The sequence below is a fragment of the Paroedura picta genome, chromosome 11 (genome assembly GCF_049243985.1).
Source record: "Paroedura picta isolate Pp20150507F chromosome 11, Ppicta_v3.0, whole genome shotgun sequence".
Lineage (NCBI taxonomy): Eukaryota > Metazoa > Chordata > Lepidosauria > Squamata > Gekkonidae > Paroedura > Paroedura picta.
The window spans coordinates 25,954,881-25,980,052 of record NC_135379.1 but is presented as its reverse complement, the minus strand read 5'-3'; the positions used below and the strand labels follow the sequence as shown (position 1 = coordinate 25,980,052).

Here is a 25,172-nt window from a genome sequence, read left to right as displayed (position 1 = left end):
GCTTCCTAACTGTATGTTCCTCTTGTGTAACCAGAAAGGAAATAGCTAGCCCCATGTTTTGTAGTTTCTGAAGGACTATTTTATTAAATCCTTAGGGAGTTTTGAGTCACTCAGCAGGTAGCAATGAATAGGGTTGAGGGTAGAAATGTATCCAAATTCAGTATTAAAAAAATGGGCAGCGATGCTCTTGTTTCTAGCTTCTGTTGTCTAAGTTCTCCTATAAGAATCATATTTGATACACAATTAGGAACTTCTAATAATTGCCTGATGAAAGAAAACTGTAATTTTTCCTATTCATTGATCCAGACTGGGATTCCAAAAAGGAACTGGGGGATTAATTTCATTTTAAATACTTTAGGTACTGTTGTAAAATTTTTATTCCCTTTCTGATGGAAGAATTTGGTCATTAAGGGGAGGGTGGTATATAAATATATAATAAATAATATATATATATAAATATATAATAAATATTTTTTTTCGTTTTACAGTTCTTATAACTTCCCTTCTGTGTCTTGCCCATCTATTATAGGAGAAATCTGAGTATTTAAAATTATTCATTTGCTCAATCTGATTTCCTACCACCTGGCAATGATATTTGTATCTTGCCTTCGATAAGACCATTATTTTGGTTTTTTCATAGTTATTCCGATGTTTAGTACAATAGTCACTAAATTCTTTTAAATAATGAATTAATCCTATCTTTGTTCTTGAGAGGATAACAATGTCACCTGTATAGAGCAATAATGTGGTTGGTCTTTTATTTGGGGAGGGTGCCCATCCAGGTAGGCAAATCCAGGTAGGTAGATTGCTAAGGAAAAAATTGCACGTATGTGGAGCAAGAATACATTCCTGTTTCATTCTGATGTCAATGGGGATTTTAGATGTTAGGTTCCCTCCCATAGTGTATTTAACTTGGCATGTGCTCTCACCATGTAATTGTTTAAAAAATATAGAAGTTGATCAAATTTTTTTGTAATCTTTTTTGTACAGGGAAGTTTTTCTCTCCCCCTTTTGGGTTGTACTCTTGACCTCAGCACATATTGTCCTAAGGAATCTTACATTTGATGCTTCCTCTTCAGTTGCTGAGCAAGTATTTTGTGCAGACCCCAAATAGATCTATCTGCTGTAATGGACAAAATTACAGCCTTCGGGGAGGGCGGTATATAAATCTAAATAAATAAATAAATAAATAAAAGTCCATGACTGATCTTCCACATGGTATCTAAAGTGCAAACTATGTTCACAGTCAAAGGTTTCTCCTTTTCCTTAATTGATCAAGCTCAGAACTGGCACTTGTTAAGGAGTAAAGCTGAAAAAGCAATACCATTGTCATTAGCAAACTATCTGTTGATGAAAAATGCCCAGAGCTAAGGAGTAATCAGGCTTACTTTAATGAAAGGAAATACATTCTTCCTCAGGCATGGTAGCTATTTTGATAGTGCCATGGAAATACAGATAAACAGCAGACTGACTGGAGCGAGTGAGCTTGAATGACATGGAAGTAGTCTGTGCTAAGGGGACAATGTCTACAGCATGTTTGCCATCAAAATTAGAAACTGATTTTTATATTTTGTTTGTTTTTCTTTAAAAAAATGGCATTCACAGAACCTGATGTTCTTGGCCATTTGAAACCTAGAAATGCCAAATCCAAGTTCAGTAGTACAATCAGACCCACTTTTGAATAGCAGCCTTCCAAATACCTAAAAGATTTCTGCTCGTAAATAACCAGCACCCTCCTAAGCCTGACCTTTACATCCTTCCTGAAGAAGTGCAACATTAATCATGCATTCAACACATTCCACTCTGGGTTTCTTGTTGCTACAGTGCTCACTTGGAGGTTTTGCAGAAACTTAGAAAGAACCTTTGAGAGCTGGGAAGCATTCTCATCTCATGATGCATTTCCTTTCCCACAGGCAAGGCAAGGGGGCTTTGATTTTAATTTCATTGACATACTTGTAAATGTAGCTTCGGGTTAAAACTGAAATTTGTCTGCAGATTTATGAGACAGGCAGACATTCTGTCACTAGACTTGTTCACTTTGCTTCATTGTTGCCCCTGCAAACAGACCTGCCTGTGCATCATTTACAGGCATCCAGCTTTTCAAATAAGTTCATGTTTTGTGTATACTATTTCCTATCCTTACTCGGTTGGATCCTTCCAGCTTTCCAACTTGTGCAATACACAGGAGGAGGTTCTTTTGACTATCGAAAAGGCAGAGATTGTGGGAACCATGTAGACAAAAATCCACGCTGGTCAGGGGTCCAGTAAAGAGGTGAATTTAGTGAATTTGAAAAAGCTGATAGGATCCAATCCATTATTCCTTCCTCATTACATGCGCTTTGATAAATTTACAAGAGATTTTACCTCTTGAGCTACCCATCTATATATAAAAAGATGTTATTTGTACCTGTCTCCACTAACTGGGGAGTATAATAAAAACAATCAGAAATCTTCATTCTTATTACATTTGGGAGATGACAGCATCTTGACCACATGAGTGAACAGTGTCTTTGGTTATTCAACTCCACTTTGCTTCTCATCTTCCACTTCCTGAAATTAGAAACAGTACTGTCTGGAATTTGGCAGACATCATCTTAAGATATGAAATGCAGTCAGGGACACCATGTTGAATGGACATTTTAGACTGCAAGTTCTCTACTGGGGTGTGTCTGATTTCCCTGACAAATTAACCCTGTGTTAGCCACAGATCTGTAACCTATCAGAATCCCTGATATGAACAGATTAGACCTCCCCCCTCGTCAGTGCTCACTGCCATGTTCATTTCCATGTATCTAAAGAAAGGTTCTGGTTGGACTAGGATTACGGTTACATTACAAGTTTGTGGAATGCACTATTTAAGAATTAAGCAAACCATAGTGTATACATTTCGTAAAAAAATCTGCATTTTTTCTTGTATGTTTTCTTGGATCTGCCTAAACTACATGTTTCACAAACCACAATCATGGCAGCCAATCCAAGTATTCCTCAAGACTAGGGTTGGTTCTGCACTTACTTTGTTTTTTCTGCTGTCGATCCTGCTGAATTTAGATCGATTTTAACTTGGGTCTTTCTCCTTCCTAACGCCCCCCCCAACTGAAACAGAAAGCATTCTGCACTTGATCGGGGAAGCTCAGAGGGGGGAGGGGAGCGATAGATGCGAAGCTGTTTTATTTATTTTCTTGAACAAGCAAGTGTGTGTGTGTGGGGGGGGAGTCAGGTGAAGTCTAGCAGGCATTAAGGTAAAGGTAAAGGTATCCCCTGTGCAAGCACCAAGTCATGTCTGACCCTTGGGGTGACGCCCTCTAGCGTTTTCATGGCAGACTCAATACGGGGTGGTTTGCCAGTGCCTTCCCCAGTCATGACCGTTTACCCCCCAGCAAGCTGGGTACTCATTTTACCGACCTCGGAAGGATGGAAGGCTGAGTCAACCTTGAGCCGGCTGCTGGGATTGAACTCCCAACCTCATGGGCAAAGCTTTCAGGCGGCTGCCGCATTAGTGCTTTATTAGAGAGGGAATTAGAGAGGGGAGGAGAGGGGATCCAGCAGCAGCCTTACAGAGAACGAGGCAAATCTCTGCTGAAAGAAGTGTGGGCTTCTGGAGCACAGGGTAAAAATAAGTCTTGGGAGGGAAGTCTTGCAACTGGGAACCAGGAAGTCTTTGAACTGATGCTCTGGCCAATCAGGGAAGACTACTTTGCTACATCAACGTTGGAGTAAGTTAACCCAGCAAAACATCTACAATTATACTGGTGGCTTTAAAAGCCAGTTTTTCAAATATTATACCAGCTCCTGGATATTGTGTGAGAAAGGTAGGGTCACCGTGGATCTATCATGCATGTTACAGAGGAAAAATTTAAAGCGCCCAAAATCAAAATGGAAATCAAATTCAGTGCAGAAGGGAGGGGTTTATTCGGGCTGGGAGAAGATAAAAAGCCCCATGCAGACTTGACCTAGGTTAGAAGTGTATAGTTAAAGCATCACTTACAAGCATTCATCCCACTTATGAGGAGCAATACTTATGAGAATACTTATGAGAAGCACACCAACTCTGGGTTAAAATCGAATAAGAGGGCAGGAAGTTCATGACCAATGATTTTATAATATCCTCCTTCAATTATAGGATGCACTCCCTAGATTCTTCTTTCCTTGTTAGTCACTACTGGGACCACAAAATCGGGCATTTTCTTTTTAGCCAGATGGAACACTGGTTACAGAATCACCAAACTGAAAGCCCACAGAAAAGATTTCAGAGTTTCCCCATGCAACCTTTCCCAGAATATGATAATAAGAGTGTGCAGAAACATACCAAGTGAATCAGGAACACATTTCTCTAGACTTTTTGAACCAAGGCTTCAGTTCTCCATGGCTGAACTAGTTGGCCCTGGTAGTCCATGATTAATATTCAGTCATTCAAACAAGGTCTGCTTCTGCCTTTCTTCTGACCAATTTAGCCTGCTTTGTCTTGCAAGAACATCTTCCAGTGATAAATACTTCAGACGACATGTTCTACAAGGAGGAACATTCTGTTCAGGAAACATTTTTTTCCCAAGAGAGCAGGAATGGTAAACTGATCACAAACTAGAGGGGTAGACATTAAAGTCCCAAAATGGAAGCAAAATAGCCACAGCAACAATAATAAAAACTTTGATTCTAGCACTTCTTGACCGATTATGCACAGGGCGGAAAGGCCCGTGGGCCTAATGCCTGAGTATACATGACATTGCTGCCATCCCGGCCACCTCCCAGTCCTGGCCTGATTCAGGGCTTCAGATGGCCTGGGGCAAGCGATACTTCCACATTCCCAGAGATGCCATGGTCACCATTTGCAGCCCTGCTGGGACAGCCCCATACGTAATCCCAATTGACCCCATCGGCTTTGCAGCCCTGCAAAGCAGAACGGGGTGGTTTCCCACTCCCATGATGGTGGGTTGGGGCACACTCCGTCTTGCCATTGTGCAGAAGGGTTACATACTTCCCCCCCTGCTGCCACTGCTGCGTGATGGCCTCTTCCAGTCCCAGCATTGTACATGTGCACGCACATTGGGGCTATCCGCATGTGCCGGAGGATCTCTTCCCCCATGTGAAGAATTGTACCCTGCTACAAGGCACTGGCAGTGATCCAGCGCAGCCACTGCCATGCATAATTGGCCATTGAGAGTCAACTGAGAAGGGTTTTGTTTGAGTGACTCAGCATGTCTGCACATTGGGTGATGCTATATCACTTTAAGACTGTATAAGGTGGTATCCCCTTGTATGGGATGCCTCTCTTTGACTTAATCTGGTAGCAGCCCTCTGACCCCTCCTCTCACTTTGTCCTTTCACCTGCTTTACATGGTCTTCCATCAAAACACATGTCTTTGCAAGTCTTTCCTTATACTCATGTCAGGTTAGCTGGCCATTGTGGCAGGGAAAGTAATCTTTAGATTAGGCTTCTTTCTTTCTTTTCAATTGCTCCCTGAATGTGACCTGGATCTACTTGAATAAATGTAAGTTCACCTTTTTGGCAATATACGTCTTGGGGCAAACTCTGCTATATTAACCAAATATTCCAATTTAACATACAAACGGTTCACAAAATATATCAAATGAGACAACAGCACATGGATACATTTTACATTCATTTAAATTATAAGTTTGAAAATCTATTTTAAAAGTAGTCAATGTAAAGAAGAAAATTAATATGCAAAAATAATATTGCCTGTCATAAGAAAGTGTAAATTATTAATTAAAAATTGACTATAGTCAATGTTTTAAGAGCCCTAGTTCTTAGTCTTCACTTGCAAATTGCCTCTTAAGTTAGCTGCTGGTCTTTCGTCTCCTTGCATAAAACTGCTGTATCTTGTTCTTCCCAATGCCTGTTGGCAGCTTCCTACAAAGGGAGAGGAAATAGTCTTTGTTTGTACTTGCACAAATTATAATGTGGGAGGATTCAACTCATGCTTTTCTAATGAGATGTTATCTTATGTTTATAATAAATCAGCAGTCCATAATATTAAGCACCACATTTTTTGAGCAGCATTTATTAGAAATTATAAATGTGGTTATTTAGCATCTACTTCAAACACACACACACACTTAGGTTTGAATTAATAAATTCGGGCAGTGATTCCCACATTACATGATATTCTGCTAGGCAAAAAGTTAACCTAACATTCTATATATTTTTCATCTTCTTGACTAACAGCACCATGTACTGTTGGAAAGGTGGGAAGCCTCTGGATACCAACTAAGGATCTAACTGGACACGCATATTTTTGCAATTCTTTGTTTCTTTCAAACTCCAATTATCAGGTTGTAAGGACCCAATTTGGATTGGAACCATGTGATGAAGGGGCAGGGGTATAAGCCTTCTCCCTTGTGCTGTTTCCCCAATCTGAAATGGCCCCAGGGGGCTGCTGTTGGCTTTGGTGGGAAATATGTTTCCTAACAGTTCTTTACGCTGGTTATTGAGGATTGCCATATACAGATATTTCATCTGTATATTGACTGACCGTTAAGGAAGGAAGAATAGGCAAAAGTGTACTTCCCCTGCCTCCACATGATCACTAAGTTGTGTGCATGGACATGGAGAAATGCTTCCTTCCCTTGGTCTGCCATGTTTGGAAAGCCGTGTCTCTGATCATGGGGAGGGAATACATATATCCTCAGAACATTCCGCCTATGCAGAAAGGGGGGCAGGGCTAGCATGTTCATGCCTACTCTTCCTGATTGCATGGAAGACAGCGGGTCAGATGTAAAGGGCGATAAAATGTTATGCCACTGTAATATTTGTGGCAATGATGATGACAGGATAGCTGTGACTATCATTCACAATGCTCTGCTAGTTATACATTTTTTCATGTCTGGAAGCAAACTGTAGATGGAACAAGATGAATGGCACTGCACAGAACGGAACAAATCAGAGCCCTGAGATCATCTGGTCCTGTCTCTGCCAATGTAGAGTCTAAATCAGAATGAATTCAAGAGGTTTTATCTGCAAAGTGTTTCGCTTTTCTAATGAACAAGAGATGCTGTAAATTTAACAAAAATTCTTATGAAAGAAACAACATAAATAAAACTATCATTGTTGGCAATGGCAGCATTATGTTAGCCAAAGGGTGTTTCCCATTCAAGGATCTACATGTTTTTCTACATCTCCTGCATGATAGAAATAGCTGTTCCAACTGGGTCAGCGGTTCCAACATTGGCATGTGCGCCACCTGCCTCCTGTGAAAAGATGACTCACAGCATGATTTTGTTCACAGCAAAAGACTACTATAGGACCACTGTGAAACAATCTGCAGTGGTGTAGCAACACTCTTGAGCTGACAACTACTACTATTGGGAGCAGCTTTAAATATGAGAGATGGGAGAAGGGAGGAGGAGGCCAGGGCAGTGAGTGGAGGATTGGGGGAAGGACAAGGCAGTGGAAATGGGATTACTTGGGATTGTTGATCCCAATCAGCTAGAGGCCAGAGGGGAAGGAAGGCTAAAGCCAAACATGAACCCTGTATACCCCTTTCTTCCTGGAACAGCAATGGTGGAGACCCCACAAAATGTGCAAATTTTGCTACTGGATTTTTAACAATCCTACAGTGATTTCAGGGAACAGATGATTCAACTACAGTCGCCAAGTTCCTCCTGATAATCTGCAGGGGGGCTTACTGGCAGCAGGAGGCCTAGACTGGCAACACAGCGATGTTCCCAATGTGAGGCCAATGTTATTTATGGTATGTGCTTGAACTGATGGCGGTTTACAACATATAAAATAGAACAATAAAATCACCACAATAAAATCCCCTAAAAAATAAAAAAAACCATCATATTCCTCACACAGAAAATCCAAAACATACAGCAGTAAAAACAATCACCTCCCATCTAATGACATCCCTGGGGGTGGACAGAGGGGTTCCAGACCAAATCAAATCCGTCCATAAAGTAGCCCGGGGGGGGGGGGTCCAGATCTTCCTCAAGCAAGTCAGCCTCAACCATAGGCCTGGTGGAAGAGCTCCATCTTACAGGCCCTGTGGAAAGCTGAAAACTCCCGCAGGGCCCATAACTCTTCTGGGAGCTCATTCCACCTGGCAGGGGCCGGGACTGAAAAGGTCCTGGCTCTGGTTGAGGCCAGATGCACTCCCATGGACCAGGAATGACCGACAAATTTGAACTCGCAGAGCACAGAACCCTGCAGCGGGCATAGGGCAAAAGGCGGTCCCTCAAGTATGTGGGTCCCAGACTGCACAGGGCCTCAAAGGTAAGCACTTGAACCCGATCTGGGCAGCAACCTGCAACCAATACAGCTGCCTCAGCACAGGCTGAATATGGACCCTCCAAGATGTCCCTGTGAGCAGGAATCCTCAACCTGTGGTCCTCCAGATGTTCACGGACTACAATTCCCATGAGCCCCTGCCAGCATTTGCCAGCAGGCATTTCCGCATTTGCTGGCAGGGGCTCATGGGAATTGTAGTCCGTGAACTTCTGGAGGACCACAGGTTGAGGATCCCTGCTTGTGAGGACCCTAGCAGCTGCATTTTGCATGCTCATCTTAGCTTCTGCCAAAACCCGAGCTGTGGCATTCTTAAATCTGCTGGACCTCCCACTTCCAAAATAAAACGAATGCAGGAGGAGGATTCACTGACTGCTACTGAAGAGGCGTTCTGCGGTCCATAAAAGCTCCCACTGGAATTCAATTTCGCGAAGTCTTTACAGGGCAACAAAAGCCCAGTTTTCTTCCCGTGCCTGAGTCCCTGGGCTCAGCTAAATGCCACAATGGGCGGCCAGTAGCAAAGCGGCCGTGCGCGTCCTTTCTGCGCGGCCTGAGGGCTTTCGCCATTCATTCTGATCCTCCCGCTTGTCCGACGAGCCACGGCCTGACGCCGACACGCAGCTCCCGACACGGACCAACTTCTCCGCGCATGCGCAACACCAACCTCGCTCCCTTCAGTGAACACTGACAAGACTATTCAAAAGCCAATTCCTCCTTACAAAACAAAACCAGCCAACAAAAACCACCGGAGATGGGAAGGGGCGCAGGGATCGGCGTTGGTTGTCCTGACCGACTGGGTCGGGACGAAGGGCCTGGGCCAATGGACGCGGGAACACAGAGCCCGCCGGCCCCCGCGATGGTTCACAGACGTCCTTGGCTTCTAAAGTGACGCGGGCGGGGGCGATTCGGAGACGCGGGGCGGCGGCGCACGCGAAAGCAGGCATTTCCGCTTGAACTGAAGGGGGGGGGGGCGGGAAAGGGGCTCCCAACGCGACGGGAATTGCCGTTTAGGCTGCCGCAATGGAGCCGCAGGCTGGCCTCGAGAGGTCCAGCGGGAGCCGCTCGGGTGCTGAGGCTGCGGAGGAGCGGCTGCCGGCATCAGTGTCGGCGGTGTTGCCTGCCGGGGGCTCTGGGGAGCGCATGGGCGGCGGCACTCCGAAGCAGTTTTGCCCGATTCTGGGGAGGCCGCTGATTAGCTACACGGTGCAGGCGCTGGAAAGGTAACACGCGCCCCCGCCCTCCCTCTCCGGCTCTGCGTGGGCCGCCTTGGCTGGACCCGGCAGCCTGCTCCGGCTTCACGCATGCGTGCCGACTCGTGTTCTGGGATGCGCGCGCAGCTGCGTGTTCTTCCTCTCCCTCGGCCTTCTACGCGGTCGGGGAAATGTGCCTTCTGGGGCTCCTCAGGAGCCTTGGAAGGAATACAAATTTATAGGTAGCCGTTAGGGAATAGAGGTCAGCAGTGCAGGAAACGCATGAGACTGGAGTCTAGGGGTGGTGTCTTAGACTCACCGCATTTTAAATTTATCATTCCAGCCTCGGTCACCAGTGGTGGGTCCTCCTTGCTAGCAGACGTTCCCATGTGGGAGGTTTGAAAACCAGATAGCCGGGTCAGGAGGCCCTGGCTTGCAGGAAATAGGGGAGGAAATAAAATAGTGTGAAATGCCTATCAAGTCAGCATTGGCAGTGAGTTGGGTTCCCAACCTCCAGGTGGTCCCAACCTCCAGGGGGTACCTGCACAATTAAGTACAGTTCACCCAGGAAAAAAATGGCTGGTTTTGAAGGTGGTCTCTGTGGCCTCATAGCCTGCTCCCTCCCCAAGAAGACTGTCTCCAGGTATTTTCCGACCCAGAGCTGTCAATCCTAAGTAATGACAGCTTAGTCCTCAGGTAGTCCTGAATTTTGCTAAGTATTAGCAGATTTTATTTGCACTTGCATGGAAGCAAAACCTTACTGTGCATTCAATGAAGTTTGCTGTACTCTGTGTTAGATTGTAGTGTTTAGTTGCAATTCTAAATGCATTAGATAGCAAATGCTATTGAAATCTAAGTAGTCTTTCCAAGTAATTTGGCTTGCAACATTATCTTCTTACTATTTTGTTGTCAAAGTTAATTGCTGACCAACACTCAGTGTTTCTCAAACTCTCTCCCTACAAGCTAAGATTTGAGCCCAATGGCACCTTTAAGACCAATAATGATTTATTCAGGGCGTGAAGTTTCGTGTCATTGGACTCAAATTTTGTTGTACTTTTTCAGACCAACAGGCTATCCACTTGAATCTAGCCTTACAAACTAGTTAAAAATAATTCAGTGACTCAAGTTTTTCTTTGTCTTTAAAAAAATGCCTCCCATTCCATGTATATCATTACTATTGCTATACCATTACTGCTACTAATAATATGTACTTACATGTGGTTTTCAACACATTGACTCAGAGCTCTTTCTGAATACATTCCCTATGCCAAGCAGCTTTTGGCATTCATGCTAGTCTAAAGTGAAATCCAAAAGCATGAGCAAAAGCAATGTATTACAAGTAACCCAAACGACAAAAAAAACTGCAAGCTTTTGAGTTCTTCATCAGGCTGGTTGTTATCCAAATAAAATGTGTATGTGGAGCAGAATTGTTACCTAGTCACAAACTAAAGGAAGGGGAGGGACTCTCGGATGTCATGCTGTGCATAGATTGGCCTCAACCATATGCCTGGTGGAAGAATGCCATCTTGCAGGCCCTTTGGAACTGTAACAACTCCGATAAGACTAGATCTTGGCTGGCAACTAATTCCACCAGGCTGGATACATAACAGCTGGACTCTCATCTGGGCTTGGGAAACTGCCAGTAGGGTTACTTATTCTTGAGATTCCTGTACTTTAGGATAGCTGCAGGACAGGATGAGACAGGAGCATCTTTTCTCCTGAAGATCCAGGAAATGGAAAAGTGGCACCTGTATCATTGTCTTGCAAGCATTATAGGTACAGTGTCTGTCTCTGAAAATATGTAATCCCACCATGAATTTCCTTAAGAACCTCCTAAATCTAAAATAATTGTTACAGGAAGTACTGTATTTGCTGGCATATAAGATGACTGGGCCTATAAGACAACCCCCCAGCATTTCCACTCAAAATATATAGAGTTTGTTACATTACAGTACTATGGGCCACTATGGGCAGCTATATCTACCCCAACAGAAGTGCACCCGGCATATAGGACGACCCCCCCCCCCTACTTGGAGGCATGTTTTTCAGGGGGGGAAAGTAGTCTTATACGCCAGCAAATACTGTAATTGTTTTCTGTGCTACAATTAAGAATTGATATCTTGGGATAATTTGAGTTAGTAGGCTGCCATAAATCAATTTTTATTACACAGTTGTTTAGCTGAGCAAGTGAAGAGTTTTTGATTGGCAATATAATCTTATATGAGATAACCTCTGCACACAAATCCAGTATTTCACTGGCTTTGAGGAGACATTGTTTTCTTATTCCAGTTCTATAGCAAATAAAATCTGGAAGGTAATAGAAACTATATTCATTTAGTTTGTTAGCAGAATCTCAAGGCAGTTTAGTAATGTGTAAAAAATTATTCACTGTCTTGTAGAATCAGTTGGATATCTCATATTGTCGTGGTGGTGTCTTTAGACAACATTGAAATAATGAAGTCTATCGTAAAACAGTACGGCCACAAACGAACAGTGATAGTTGAAGGTGGAACAAGCCGTCATCGATCAATCTTTAATGGACTGGAAATATTTGTAAAGCATTCCCTGATCCAGAAGCCAGAAGTTATAATTATTCATGATGCTGTGAGACCATTTGTTGAGAAGGATATTCTTTTTAAAGTGGTTATGGCTGCAAAAGAGCATGGGGTAAGTATGAAGTCTTTTAAGTTTACTTTAGTTTTAGATTGCCTTTCTCACAGAGACTCAAGGTGGTTATTGTAAAAAAAATACAATACATTATAAAACAGCAAACAAAACAAAAAACAAAGTAAAAAAACTGCCTAAAACTTTGCAGACATTAGAACCTTATTCCCTTTATTAAAAAAATGTCCTCTGAATAATTCTGCTTTACACATTCTGTGAAATGATAGAAGTGAGAGTTTATTCACTTGTGGGCGGCACTTTAAAAGGCTTAGTTCAGGTGAATGAACCTGCCATATCTAATACAAAATTCTAACGCTGTGATAAGAAGATGGCCTGACTTATTTCAGTTGTGAATTAATTTGTGACTGTATGTTAAGATGACTAGTGTTAGGACTTACATACCATAGAGACTCTCATTGCCTTATGTCCTATTAGTGACTTTTTAAAGTTCTCTTAACACTGCTATCTTTGTATCCTGTTCAGTATACAAGGGCATGAAATGAATTTGTTCATGGTTGCTTCCCCTCTCTTTAATTTATAGAACATCTTCCCATGGCTAATTCACTAAAACTCAAGACTGCAACTTTCAGAAGCATTGTAAGGCTTACCTGAGGTTCAGAGCTAATTCATTCAAGTTTTCTCAAATGGATTTAAATGAAATCTTATTATGCTCTTAAGGTTGCCATCCTCCAGGCAGTAGCTTGAATTAGCCAGATAACAGAGATCAGTTCCCCTGGGGAAAATGGCTGCTTTGGAAGGTGGATCTATGGCATTATGCCCCACTGAAATCTCTCCCCTCCCCAACCCCCCCTCCTCAGCCCCCCCCCCAACTTCAGGTATTTCTCAATCTGGAGTTGGCAACCCTATTCTACTTTGCAGTATTAAGTTTATTGCCGGTACCAAGCCTTTGGAATAGGCCAGGTTATAAATCAAAATTTTACTCTCTCCTGGTCAGTAACCTGGCCAAATAGCAGATGCACTAGTTCCATGTGAAGATGTCTGTTGAAGAATTATATTTGGCAGGTAAGTTGTTCTCCTTGATCTCCATATTCTGGTGAACATATGATCCCTTTTATATTTGTCTGACTCGATTTTATTTGTATATCTTTATAGATTTTAAATCTATGTCATTTTGCTTTTGTATGCTCACTCGTGAACATTCTAGGTAAATAACTGCCTCCTTCTCCGCGTTCTCTTGTGAACTCTGAGAAGTTGTTTACTTGGCCTTGGGGATTCCCACCCGGTTTTCTTTCACATGGAGAAGCGAACGGCAGAGTACATAGAGAGTATTAAATATATGATCTCTTTAGTCATTGGTTACACTCTGGAGGGAAGTCCAAGCTTCATTCCAATCTGGCCAGCACAATTCTTGATGCCAAGGCCAAGTTGCTCTTCTACTTCAGTGGCCCATGAGCCTTCAAACACAATGTTAGTGCTGAACTGTTTGGTAGTGGATGACCCTCACGGTTATTTTAGGTGCCTTCCAGTAGTTGTCTTCTAGTAGTAGTCTAACAGTATTTTATATTAAATCCTGGATATCAGTCACAAAGTTAACTGTTCTACACCCAAGGGGAATGCTGAAAGCAGCAAAAAGCTGCTGCAAGGCTGCTGATTCTTCTGTGTCTTCTCTTCTTGTGTGGTGGGGTACGCTGTTTGGACAAGAAGAAGCCTGAAAGAGAAGCTGCAAAGAGACAGGATGTTAGGATTCTAAATGAATAAAATAGGGTTAAGTCTTCAGTTTAGAAGGTAATTATTTCCTTTTGTACAATATATTTAAGAGACTTCCTGGTTTAAAAAACCTGGCTGAAACCTTGCATTAAATCACTCAAGCAACAAAGATGACGCTGTATTGAAGTTCAGGTTCTGCATACCATATAGATAGCATAATTGTATGAGGTTTCAATGTTCTTAAAATGGCAATTGATCAAGTAGGATATTGCATTCCCTAATTCCTCTTGTCAGTGGAATAAATTATTTTATTACATTTACTAATCAGTTTGTTATTTGCCTGCAGGATTCAAAATGCCCAAGTTACCAAAACTACTAAATTATGCCTTAATAAATTAATTGTGTGAAACAATCCCCCTGATTATGTTAGAATATAGCTTTGTAACCAATTAAATTCCATTTAGGTTTTGAAGCTATTTATAATTAAAATTATACATTTCTGCGAACAGCTTTTGTTGCCAATACAAGCTGTGGAAGATAGTGGAAACAGAAGAAGGCAGTTTTCCAAAGCCCCCAGCAACTTTTTTATTGCCAACAATTTAAACAGCACCACAAAGAAAAGTGCTTGCAGCAAATTTTAAAAATTAATCTTGTCAATCCTGCTTGAAAGATAGGATTGAGTGATGGAGACTCTAACATGGTTTGAGCTGTTTACCAATCTCTTACTGCTGCTATATTATAAATATATTTTTTTGCATTTTTAGGACCTACATTTGAATGGACATTGAGATATCATGATTCTTTTAAAAACACTTTAGATTCATATTTATTAGGTGAGAGAGGCAGCAAACGGAACATGAGTTTTTCAAGGCTTGTGATGACATGTTTAGTTCTTGAAGTTATACATATTGAATACAATGTGTAATAGCAGTGTCATACAATGCTTTGAAGGCTAATTAATTTGTTGTGTCATAAGCCATTATGGACTAGAGTCCTCTTCATTATCAGATATATAATAGCACACTTTTTTTACTACATTGCTTGTGGTTTTAGATGTCCATGATTTTATGATAGATTCAGGTGGGTAGCCGTATTGTTCTGAAGCAGCAGAACAGCATGTGAGTCCAAAGGCACCTTTAAGGCCAACAGAGTTTTATTCAAGATGTGAGCTTTTGTATGCACACACTTCGGGTAATGGAACAAAAATCATAAGAGTACAGATAGGAGGAGAGAATAAATTAGTAGTAAATTAGTAAAGAGCATCACAACAAATATGCAGCCTGTTGATGAAGATTGGATAGTTCCTTGCTAGAATAACATGATCATATGAGGAAGTTATTTTAAAGATCAACTTCCATTTAATATGTTGTTCAACTTTTGTGCGTTTTACATTAGACCAGAATAGCTATATAAGGAGATTTGGTGTATTGACTGAAAACAATTTGAACATAAAAAGGCTGTTTGTTTGGAGTATCTCCTGAACTGATTTTGTGATAGTGTTCTCTAAGTGATTAGCAAGCAAGAAGAAAAATGCAATGGAAAGACTGAGTATCTGATAAACAGTCATCTATAATCTTCTGATCCTAGGACCAGCCAGACCTTAGAATGGTGTATACTAACGACTGTACACAACTGGTGTATACTAATGGCCATACAACTATTACATTATAAAATGCTATTGTCAATCTTTTGGACAAGTATTCTATTGAAAACTATTTGGACAGGATTTGTGAGATATTTTGTTGAACTAGGGAAGTGACTATTACGCTTTCCCTACTGGCACTACAGTCAAGAATGAGATAATTAGTAAAACATTTATACATTCTACTGATATGGGGTACAAAGATTCTCAGAGCCCATTCATTCCAATCCAGTCCAGTATGGGTTTATGCATCAGTAATGCTGTAAGTTCCTCAAATATGTTTGTCATTGGCTTGGTATTGTTTTAAGTACCTTGGATTCCATGCGTCATTTATTTTTTCTACTAGGCCTCAAGCCAGCCATCCTTTCCAAACGTAGCTGTGACAGTTCTGTGGATTACTGTGTATATAGGCCGTCATCAGCACTTCTTTGCACTTTCTTCATTTGTTTCTGAAAAATCTTTTTTTGTGTAAATGCAATATAAAATTTTGGATTTTGTAATATGTGTTTCAAGAGCCATTTTCACTAGTTAAAACAATGTTTATCTTTTATGCAGCTAAAAAAATGTATATAAACACAGGTTCACATGACTTTCCTCTCTACTTAGAACTATACAAGGATTTTTCTTCATGCTTCTCCTCTCAGTCGTGTAGTCTGCTTATTGAGGTGCCTGCAGAAGATACCACTTTTCTCTAGCATGTATTTGGTTTGCTTCAACCTGTTACCACTGTAGCTTTTTCAGTTGTGATCCCATTGACTTCTTTTTGCTGTTGGACAGTATAATAGACAGCCAAGTCCTCCCATTTTTTCATATCTGTCAGTCCCCTGTGTATGGGGGAAATCTGGAAAGAAAGCTAGAAATCCCTTGGAAGCTTCAGAGGAAAAAGGGAGATGGAGAAACAGGGAAAAACCTGTTGAACTGCTGTTTGAATAAGGGCTTAGAGCAGTGCTTCCCAAAATTTTGGGCCCCCTTGGCTCCAGGCTACATCTTTAGCACCCCCATCCCTGCAAACACATTCAAACATGCACCATTTTCCTGGTGTTAGATCTACTGAAATTAAAAACTTCTTTTTTGGTTATTGTGAATGGCGTTATTTTGGTCTAGAAAAAGTATATTCTTTGTAAAAATAATCTGTAAAAACCACTTTGGGTCCTCATTGGGTAGAAAGACAGATGGGGAGAGGGAGAGGAGGAGAAAGAGAAGTGACTTAGAGACAAAGCAAGTTCTGTAATCTGCCTAAATTTAGGGGTTCCCTAAGTGGGCAATATGCCCCCCCCCCCGGGGCTGGTGGAAGGATCCAGAGAGGCAGTGAAGAATTTTGGAGCAGTAAGGTGGCAGCAATCTGACTCCTCCTGCTGCAGCTGCATTTTCCTAGTGAGAGACGTACCAAAGTGGCTTGCTGTTGCCTGCCTCTGGGTAGTCGTGGCCCAGGACTTCTTTGGTGCTCTCCCATCCTAGTACTAACCAGGGCTAACACTGCTTAGCTTCTGGAAGAAAATGACAGCTTCAGGAGGTGGGCTGGATGGAATCATATTCCTGCTGAGCTCCTTCCCCTCCTCAGAATCTGTCCTTTCCAGCAGGGGTAGTCAACCTGTGGTCCTCCAGACATTCATGGACTACAATTTCTGCCAGCAAATGCTGGCAGGGGCTCATGGGAAGTGTAGTCCATGAACGTCTGGGGGACCACAGGTTGACTACCCCTGCTTTCCAGGGTCCACCCCAGATCTCCAGGAATCTCTTTACCCAGAACTTGTGTTCAGGTGGAAGTGGACTATTCAGTATTGTGGCTTTCTATTTTGTGCTCCGGTATATGGATCTCATTTGTAGTATTCCTGGGTGAATGGAAAGCTATGGGGCAGGCTGAAGACTACATTTTAAGAAGGTTCTAGTGATCATCTGAAAGGTTAAGAAACTGGTGGAAAGATTAACAGCTACTAGTGTTATCTCCATTCAGACACCATGTCATCATCTATAAAACCAATTTTCCGTCTGGCCACTTCTGTGGATATTTAAATCTGTAGACTGGTGTGAACTGACAATCTGTTTTCTTACAAACCTGAAAAAATGGCAGAAAAATCTGGAATCTAACCCTCAAACCTCACAAAATTGGGGGTTAAAACCCTCCAACTAGTAGAAGCAGTCCCTGTAGTTTTGCTAGGCAATCGCAACTGTATTACTGACCTTCGTGCTTTTGTTTCTGTCAGGAATGGGCAGGGAGAGAGGCTTTGTGGTCTTTTAGGAAAGAGTAAGCAGAGATAGTATGGAGAGGAAAATGAGATGTCTTCTGCAAGTCCTTGTAAGTTCCCTCCTTATATATATTCAATTAAGGAACTATCTCCATATTTATATCTCTCAATAGAGAGACTATTGGAGCCACCAGGGATCCCCAGTCCAAGATCCCATCTGGGCTTCCCCCCCTATGATGCGGATCCACATCAAATATCCCCCTGAATTTTGTCCCTCCAATCCCCACTCCTCTGTCAGTGCCCTGCCTCAAGGACATTGTAAACAATTCCATTTTCAAATTATTACGGTATCATATAAGACTTCTGAAAATGGATTATTCATGGCCTATGTTAGGGTATTGTTTTTAGGAGCCTTAGAAGACAGTGATCGGTTAGTGGGATATCACCCACCTCAAAATAGAGCACATCTGTCAGTAGGATAGGAGAGATCACTATGTAATAAATTGTACTGGCTCGGCCGGGGAATAGAAAAATAAAGCTACCAACAAACTTTTAAGCACAGTATTACAAGACATATGTTGTATAGTTTGTATTATAACAAGTTTCTCTTCCTGTACATCATCAAATTCTTAAATACTGCTTTTTAAAAAAAGATAATGAAACCCTTTAAAATAGTTTATGAACTGAGACTCACTTTATTCCATTCTTTTACATTTGAATGTATCATGAATCATTGGTAGTAGGTACTGTTTCTGAAACTTGTTCCACTAGAAAAGCTTTCAACAAAGCCTCTTTGTATGTGAAAGGATTTTGTTGGGTAAACCTAGGTGACAAAAAAGACTGGTTAATCTAAAGACAAGATACAGAAGAAGAATGAGAGTCAGTCTTAGGAAGGGATGTAGTAACTGACTAGAGCAGGGGTAGTCAAACTGTGGCCCTCCAGATGTCCATGGACTACAATTCCCACGAGCTCCTGCCAGCGAATGCTGGCAGGGGCTCGTGGGAATTGTAGTCCATGGACATCTGGAGGGCCACAGTTTGACTACCCTTGGACTAGAGTCTAGAGTTTTAATGTGCTCCTGTTTCAAGGGGAAGATTAGAGTTCTTTTCATGGACAGACACTATTCATGATGGGAATCCAAGGTCACTACTACCCAGAGGCAGGCAATTGCAAGCCACTTTGGTACGACTCTCACTAGGACACAGTTTCTAAGAGCAGTATAGAAATACAATGATAAATAAATAGATATAAGCATCAGAAATACTATGTTTAGAAAACACAGTATGTTTTAACTAAAATCTGTTCCACTTAATATTTCCAGTAAGGCCAAGAGGAGGAGCTGGTCTCATGGCTTAAATGCCACTCAGTGCTTAACGCCCACTCAGGGCAGCTGTCCTGCCCCTGAGTGCCTCCTCCTCCAACTGGCTTGCCTGTCTGTCCAGCAGCCAGCCAATCACCTTCCGTCCCCCACCCCTGACCACCTCCTCCTCCTTCCACTTCCCTCTGAGGCTCAGAGTCTGAAGATCCCTGCTGCATGAGAGCTGCCCCTGCCAGTGAGTTCCCTAACAGCTACCTGCAGCCTTTCCAGGTCTTGGGGGAGGGGAAAGCCATCTGATAGATATATATAAAATAAAACTGGTTCTCCAGTAAATAACCCCTAAGGTTCCCTGGACGGGGTACCTCAGCAGGTTCAGGGCTGCTGTTTTCTCTGCCAGATTGCTTTAGCACAGAATCTACACACACAAAGAGAAACATGATATTAGACTTGGTAGGCCCTTTGTTCCTATATTCTAACACCAAATTCATTGAACTGTAGGAATTAGTGATACAAAAGTTTCAGAAATAGGCAACTTTTAGGCTGTAGTCTTGACACTGCCACTGAGGATCTGAAGCAGCAACCACAAGAAAAATACCTAATGCCTATATTTTCATTGATACTAATCTGATTTCTAGATTTTCTCATGCTTTTGCTAAGAAGAGGGTTTACATAAAGACAATTACATAAAGACAATTAAAGCAGCCTTTCATGTGGCTGAGAGCAAATCCTCTGAGCAAAAAACCCTGTTTATTCAAACTTCTTTTAAAAACCAAGATAGAATATGAGCCCTAGAAAAAAAATGATTATTTCTAGCTCACTTGCTTTTTCATCTCCTTGGCTGGCAAAACAAGGCCTGCACTACTATACTGTCAAGGCAGTTAAAAAGTCCCAATATGGTGCTAATACATAACTGCTGATCTGCCTAGTGCTGGCAGGGCTCCAGCTACTCCTTGTGTACCTAAGTTAAGCATAAGGTAAAGCTGAATACAAACACAAATCTTCCTTATCCCATCTCCTTTTGAATGTACGACTCACCTGAGCAAATAAGGACTAAGTTGCTGTGGTGGTCTTCAGACAAATTATAAATCCATGTCATGCAAGACTTTTTTATTATTGGGGACAACCCAAATGTGTATGTTTTTGAGTTCTCTACAACTGACAGATGCGTTCTACAAACAGCCAGGCCAGTCAGCTTCTTGTGCATCTATAGTGGCATTGGGTCTGAAAAGTGGATTATGAGTCCTCTAAGCTTCAATCTGCAAACAGCCTCTTGTGGCGCAGAGTGGTAAGGCAGCAGACATGCAGTCTGAAAGCTCTGCCCATGAGGCTGGGAGTTCGATCCCAGCAGCCGGCTCAAGGTTGACTCAGCCTTCCATCCTTCCGAGGTCGGTAAAATGAGTACCCAGCTTGCTGGGGGGTAAACGGTAATGACTGGGGAAGGCACTGGCAAACCACCCCGTATTGAGTCTGCCATGAAAACGCTATAGAGCGTCACCCCAAGGGTCAGACATGACCAAGTGCTTGCACAGGGGATACCTTTACCTTTAAGCTTCAGTCCATGGATAGAGTTCCTTGGTATCGTAATGCTCACCTGCTAGATAGTACCTATAGAGCCACCTTTTTCTAATGTTGATTATGGAAGAATTTCTGCTAGTGTGAATATATATTGAGAATAATGGCACTGTCTCCTGCCCCTCTTTGCACATACGCTGAAACGAGCAGTAGGAGAGAGGTGACTCCTTTGTAGCAGGCAAAATTCCTTTTAAGCAAATACAGAGCTCCCCCTTTTCCTGTCAGGTGCTGTGAATCATTTTACTTCATGTCAAGTGGTTGCAACTTAGTGGGGCTGCCTGTGGCTCCTGTCTGTGGGTAGTGGTGGATTCCAGGTTTGGAAAGGCTTAACACTATTCTTTTAATGGGAAACATAATTTATTTCACTTTTGGATACAACTTTTCAGATATTTCTGCTAACCTGGGGGTCCCCCAACTTTGAAAAAATCTATCTACACAGCCCCAATCCAAAGATTTATGTATCTATAGAAGGGGCTTAAACTTATTTTGTTTGGTCCTTACCCTTTCATTTCACTTATTGTGATGCTAAACCAAAGGGAAAGCTAGTTGGGTAAACTTAAGAACAAATGAGAAGTCTCTGAAATTCAGATTATTATTTTTTTGCAAAGTCTTACATGGAACTGGGCTGGAAAAAAGAAATGTGATTTTCAACCACTGGTTTCTGTAGAACTAACACATTATGCAGACTAAAGACCCACACTGGATGTAAAATGTCATGTCCTTTCAAGGACTAGAAATTTTATGTTACAGGTTTTCTAGTATTCTGCCTGTTCAGTGGCTGGTATGAGATAATTATGTTGTCTTTTCTGTATTAGCCATTTTGCTTTAATGACATCCTTACTGTATCACCTATGGTGTAGCAATGATTGCAATTGTTTCCTTGTTTTTGTACACTTACAAGTACTTATTTAGCTCAGACATACGGTACTTCATGCAACCACCAGGCTCACAGAAGTAATTCTGTGTGCAGTAGAAATACATCCACTACACATTACCAGAGACTAGATTTTCTACAGTGGAATAGGGTTCTGGGTCTCACAATAATACCATGATGTAATAACTAAAAAACTCATGGACAAAAACATATATGTATATATACATATACATATATGTGACTTCAAGTTCCTGCGAATTCATCTCCAGTTTTGCAGGCCCGTAAATGAAAGAACTGTTTCTAAAATCAGTTTAATGCTAGAAGACCAGCTTATTGATACGATATGAGTTCAGTCATCAAATATACAAAAAGTTTAATACAACTTTTTACAAATAGTTGAAATATTTTAATCTCATAATTGCCAGTGGTTGCTTTATCTTTGAAGGTGGTATACTATAACTTAGAATAAGTATTCTTTCAAGACAGTTTTGCGAACAGAAGTGGTAATTACAGTATAAGGCTGAAGCATGTTGATTACTAGAGATATAATTGGCTGGAGTGCAGATGTCTGAACAGAAGTGCATGTTCTTACCTGCTGTAATCATAAATACACAGGTATTCTACTTTAGTTTAGAAATTATATGGGCTGATTATGTTCACTAATAGACACTTTTTCAGTGGGGTAAAGTGTTTCCTTCACTTCAATTCCTTCAATTGAGAAATGTTTGATGAATTCCTATTGATTTATATTCCCCTTTCCCACTGAGACTCAATGTTCTGGTATAGTTAGAAACTGCCTTTAGAGACCTTAAAAGTCTTTTAAAAACTCAAGATGAGTACTAGTGTCTGGGTACCGGAAAGAGTGTACCAACCTTTTGGAAACTCAACTAGTCAATGAATACTCGGAGAAAGTGTACTGGAATGTTTGAACATAAGAATTACAGCCTGGAGTTACCTCAGAAATTTCACCCCAGATTTCACTTTACCCCCCTATGTTGATTATAATAGTTTGTTAATGTCCCTGATCTGAGCCAGTTCTGAGATAGTTCTTCAGGAAAGAAGAAAACAGACAACTATGGCTGCTCAGTCAGAAAAGAAAAGGAAAATGGAGGGGGAAACTTGCCTCTAAGGGAAGGAAGTGGATAGGACAGTAATAAATGCTACTATTTAGCGTTTCAGAATAAGCTAGCAATTGTGTGAACTGACTATTTAGACTCTAAAATTTTGGTTCTCAGAATATTTTTGTGCCTTGAACAGTTCTTCACAAATATACAGGGCTGTGCCAGTGTGTCTGTGTGGTGGCCTATTGGGGACGAGGTTGAGGATTCCCTTTTGTGGTGCATCATAATATGATTATCTGATCATGCATAGGGCCAAGTATAAATATCTAATGCAGTGTTTTCATTCAAGGCCTTTTGAATTAGGATATGGAGTGTACCTCAGGAAAAATTCAGTGTCCATTTGGATCTGGCTTACAATATATTTAGATGCCAGAATCTTTAATTTGTTTGGACTTGCTCTTTAAGCAGAGATTAACAAAAGTAAACATGTAAATCTGTGTTTAAATATACTTTTTTGTTGTTCCCTAGGCAGCAGGAGCAATCCGTCCTCTTGTCTCCACTGTTATTGCTTCGTCTGCAGACGGATGTTTAGACCATTCGCTAGATCGTGCCAAGTACCGAGCAAGTGAAATGCCTCAAGCTTTCTTATTTGATATAATTTATCAAGCGTATCATCAGGTAAGAATTTTGGCATTTCAAAAAGGAGCTTGTTTTTCCCCCTTCTATGTGCAGTCAAGGGAACTGGTTTGCATCCATTTGTTGGAAGGAAGAAACAGTAAGTATTACAACAATTGTATTTATTGTTACTAAGTGGCAACCCTTCATATAAGTATTTCTGTTATGCTTGTAGTACTGCATGTCAGACTTACGGTAATGGTGCTTCCAGATGGAAGAGTTTCCTTGTGTGAATGAGCACAGTCTATACTCACAGTACACTTAGACTGCTCCAGTGTCACGAACCAAGGCTACTCCTTTGCAGGAGGCAAGAAAAGCTAAGATGTTCTTCTTAGAAAAAGATCCAGAGCTTTATTGTGTCTAAAAGGGTACATCTGGAAGCTTCATGATAGAGAATCTGTTGCTAAGAATAACTAACAGATCCAGAATCAGGCTAGATATAGACACCCCTCTGCCCCATCTATATTTCAAATTCCCACCATTTACACTTCCCATGGTGGAATGACTTGTATCTTCAGTTAGGACAAGGCGAAAGTTACTTTTTTCACATCTAGTGGCTGAAAGGCGCTCAGGCCTAAGCACTCAAATCATAACATATCAAACTATAGATAACATCACAAAGGACACTGTATTTCCTGGAATCAGGCCATGTGTGGCCCAAGAACCATGCAGTAGGGGAAACGAGGGGAGAGCAGGAGAACAAGAGTTGAGCCCCATGGGCTCTTGAGACTCAAGGATGAACCACAGTCGAGTTGGGGGGGGGGGGATGACATCCATTCATTTTTAATATGGGCTAGAGGCATTGGCACAACAACTGCAGCAGAAAATAGCAGTAGCAGCAGCAATTCCTTGTAGTATAGATATTCTTTTTGATGTTTCATGTTCTGGCTTTTTTGTTTGGGGTCTGTCTTTACTGGGAAAGGTAAGTCTAAAGTTGTTTAAAGGCAGCTGCTCCAGTTTTGTTATGCATCTAAAACATTTCTGCTTTGTCCCTTTGTTTATTATATGCCGCTTAAACAGACACAAACTTAAAAATGCACTACTTGGCTATAAAGCTTTCAGGCAAGTAAAATGCTGAAATCAAAGTGAATGGTCAAACATTACCCCTCATTAAAAAATAAAATACCATCAACCCCAGATTCTAGAACCCCTTTGTCCTCAAAACTTTGGTAAATATATGTGCTTCACATTTTTTCTTGAGAGGCAGAAAAAGTCAATAAACAGTCTCATCCCTTCTTCTAATCTCAGCTGTTCTAAGTTTCTGTAGGGAGGTAAGCTATGTGCTGTAACCTTAAGCATCATGGAACAGTGGTTAAGGGTAACTAGGGTTTGCAACCATCTTGGAATTACTGTAAAAAAAAAATTAACTAACTCTTTTGATCAGGAAAGTATATATGAAAGCCCATGTAACAAAATGGACCACTAAGAAACTCCTCTAACAGCATTTTTTTTAGTATGAGCAGAAAATTAAGATGGAAAATTGCTCCAGGTATTGATTCTGACAGAGGCAGTTGTGCTAGGGTTGGCCTATGTCAAATGAGAATTTGGCTTATGTTTCAGTGTTTGAAAAAAAAATTCAAGAGGATAACCTAAGAATTCAGACCATCATTTATGTGGAAGTATTTCTGTTCAAGAAAGCATGAATGACTACAGATTAGACATTAAAGGTAAAGGTATCCCCTGTGCAAGCACCAAGTCATGTCTGACCCTTGGGGTGACGCCCTCTAGCGTTTTCATGGCAGATTCAATATGGGGTGGTTTGCAAGTGCCTTACCCAGTCATTACTGTTTACCCCCCAGCAAGCTGGGTACTCATTTTACCGACCTCAGAAGGATGGAAGGCTGTGTCAATCTTGAGCTGTCTGCTGGGATCGAACTCCCAGCCCCATGCTCAGAGCTTCAGACAGCATGTTGGCTGCCTTACCATCTTGTGCCACAAGAGGCTCATTAAGATTAGACATTAAACAATACTAATTTCTCTTTGGGAAGGGGAACTCTTCAGTTCTCACATACTTACCTCAAAGGAAAGAATCAATTTTGCATATAAAATAGAATAGAAAGAATATTTGATTTTTCC

At 41.5% G+C, this 25,172-nt stretch overlaps 1 protein-coding gene and 1 long non-coding RNA gene across 8 annotated transcripts in view; one reads left to right on the top strand and one right to left on the bottom strand.

The window, feature by feature from the left end:
- Nucleotides 1-1,368: 1,368 nt before the first annotated feature.
- On the bottom strand, nt 1,369-9,211 carry LOC143821097 (uncharacterized). 2 transcript variants are annotated; one of them, XR_013225665.1, is made up of 4 exons: nt 8,619-9,211; nt 5,323-5,869; nt 4,307-4,506; nt 1,369-2,550 (listed from the first exon to the last, which is right to left on the bottom strand). It is a non-coding gene; the product is annotated as an uncharacterized LOC143821097 (long non-coding RNA). The 2 variants fall into 2 exon arrangements; XR_013225664.1 differs by having other exon boundaries at nt 4,307-5,869.
- Nucleotides 9,212-9,265: 54 nt separating this feature from the next.
- Nucleotides 9,266-25,172, top strand: part of CRPPA (CDP-L-ribitol pyrophosphorylase A) — a 55,002-nt gene continuing 39,095 nt past the window's right edge. For 4 of the 6 annotated variants that reach the window (XM_077304719.1, XM_077304718.1, XM_077304721.1 and 1 more), the window contains exons 1-3: nt 9,266-9,465; nt 11,835-12,102; nt 22,950-23,099. In XM_077304719.1, coding sequence (XP_077160834.1) covers nt 9,266-9,465; nt 11,835-12,102; nt 22,950-23,099 — 618 coding nt within the window. Of the gene's footprint in view, nt 9,466-9,995; nt 10,132-11,834; nt 12,103-22,949; nt 23,100-25,172 lie in introns of those variants that run through there. The other 2 variants (XM_077304720.1, XM_077304722.1) reach the window with 2 other exon arrangements.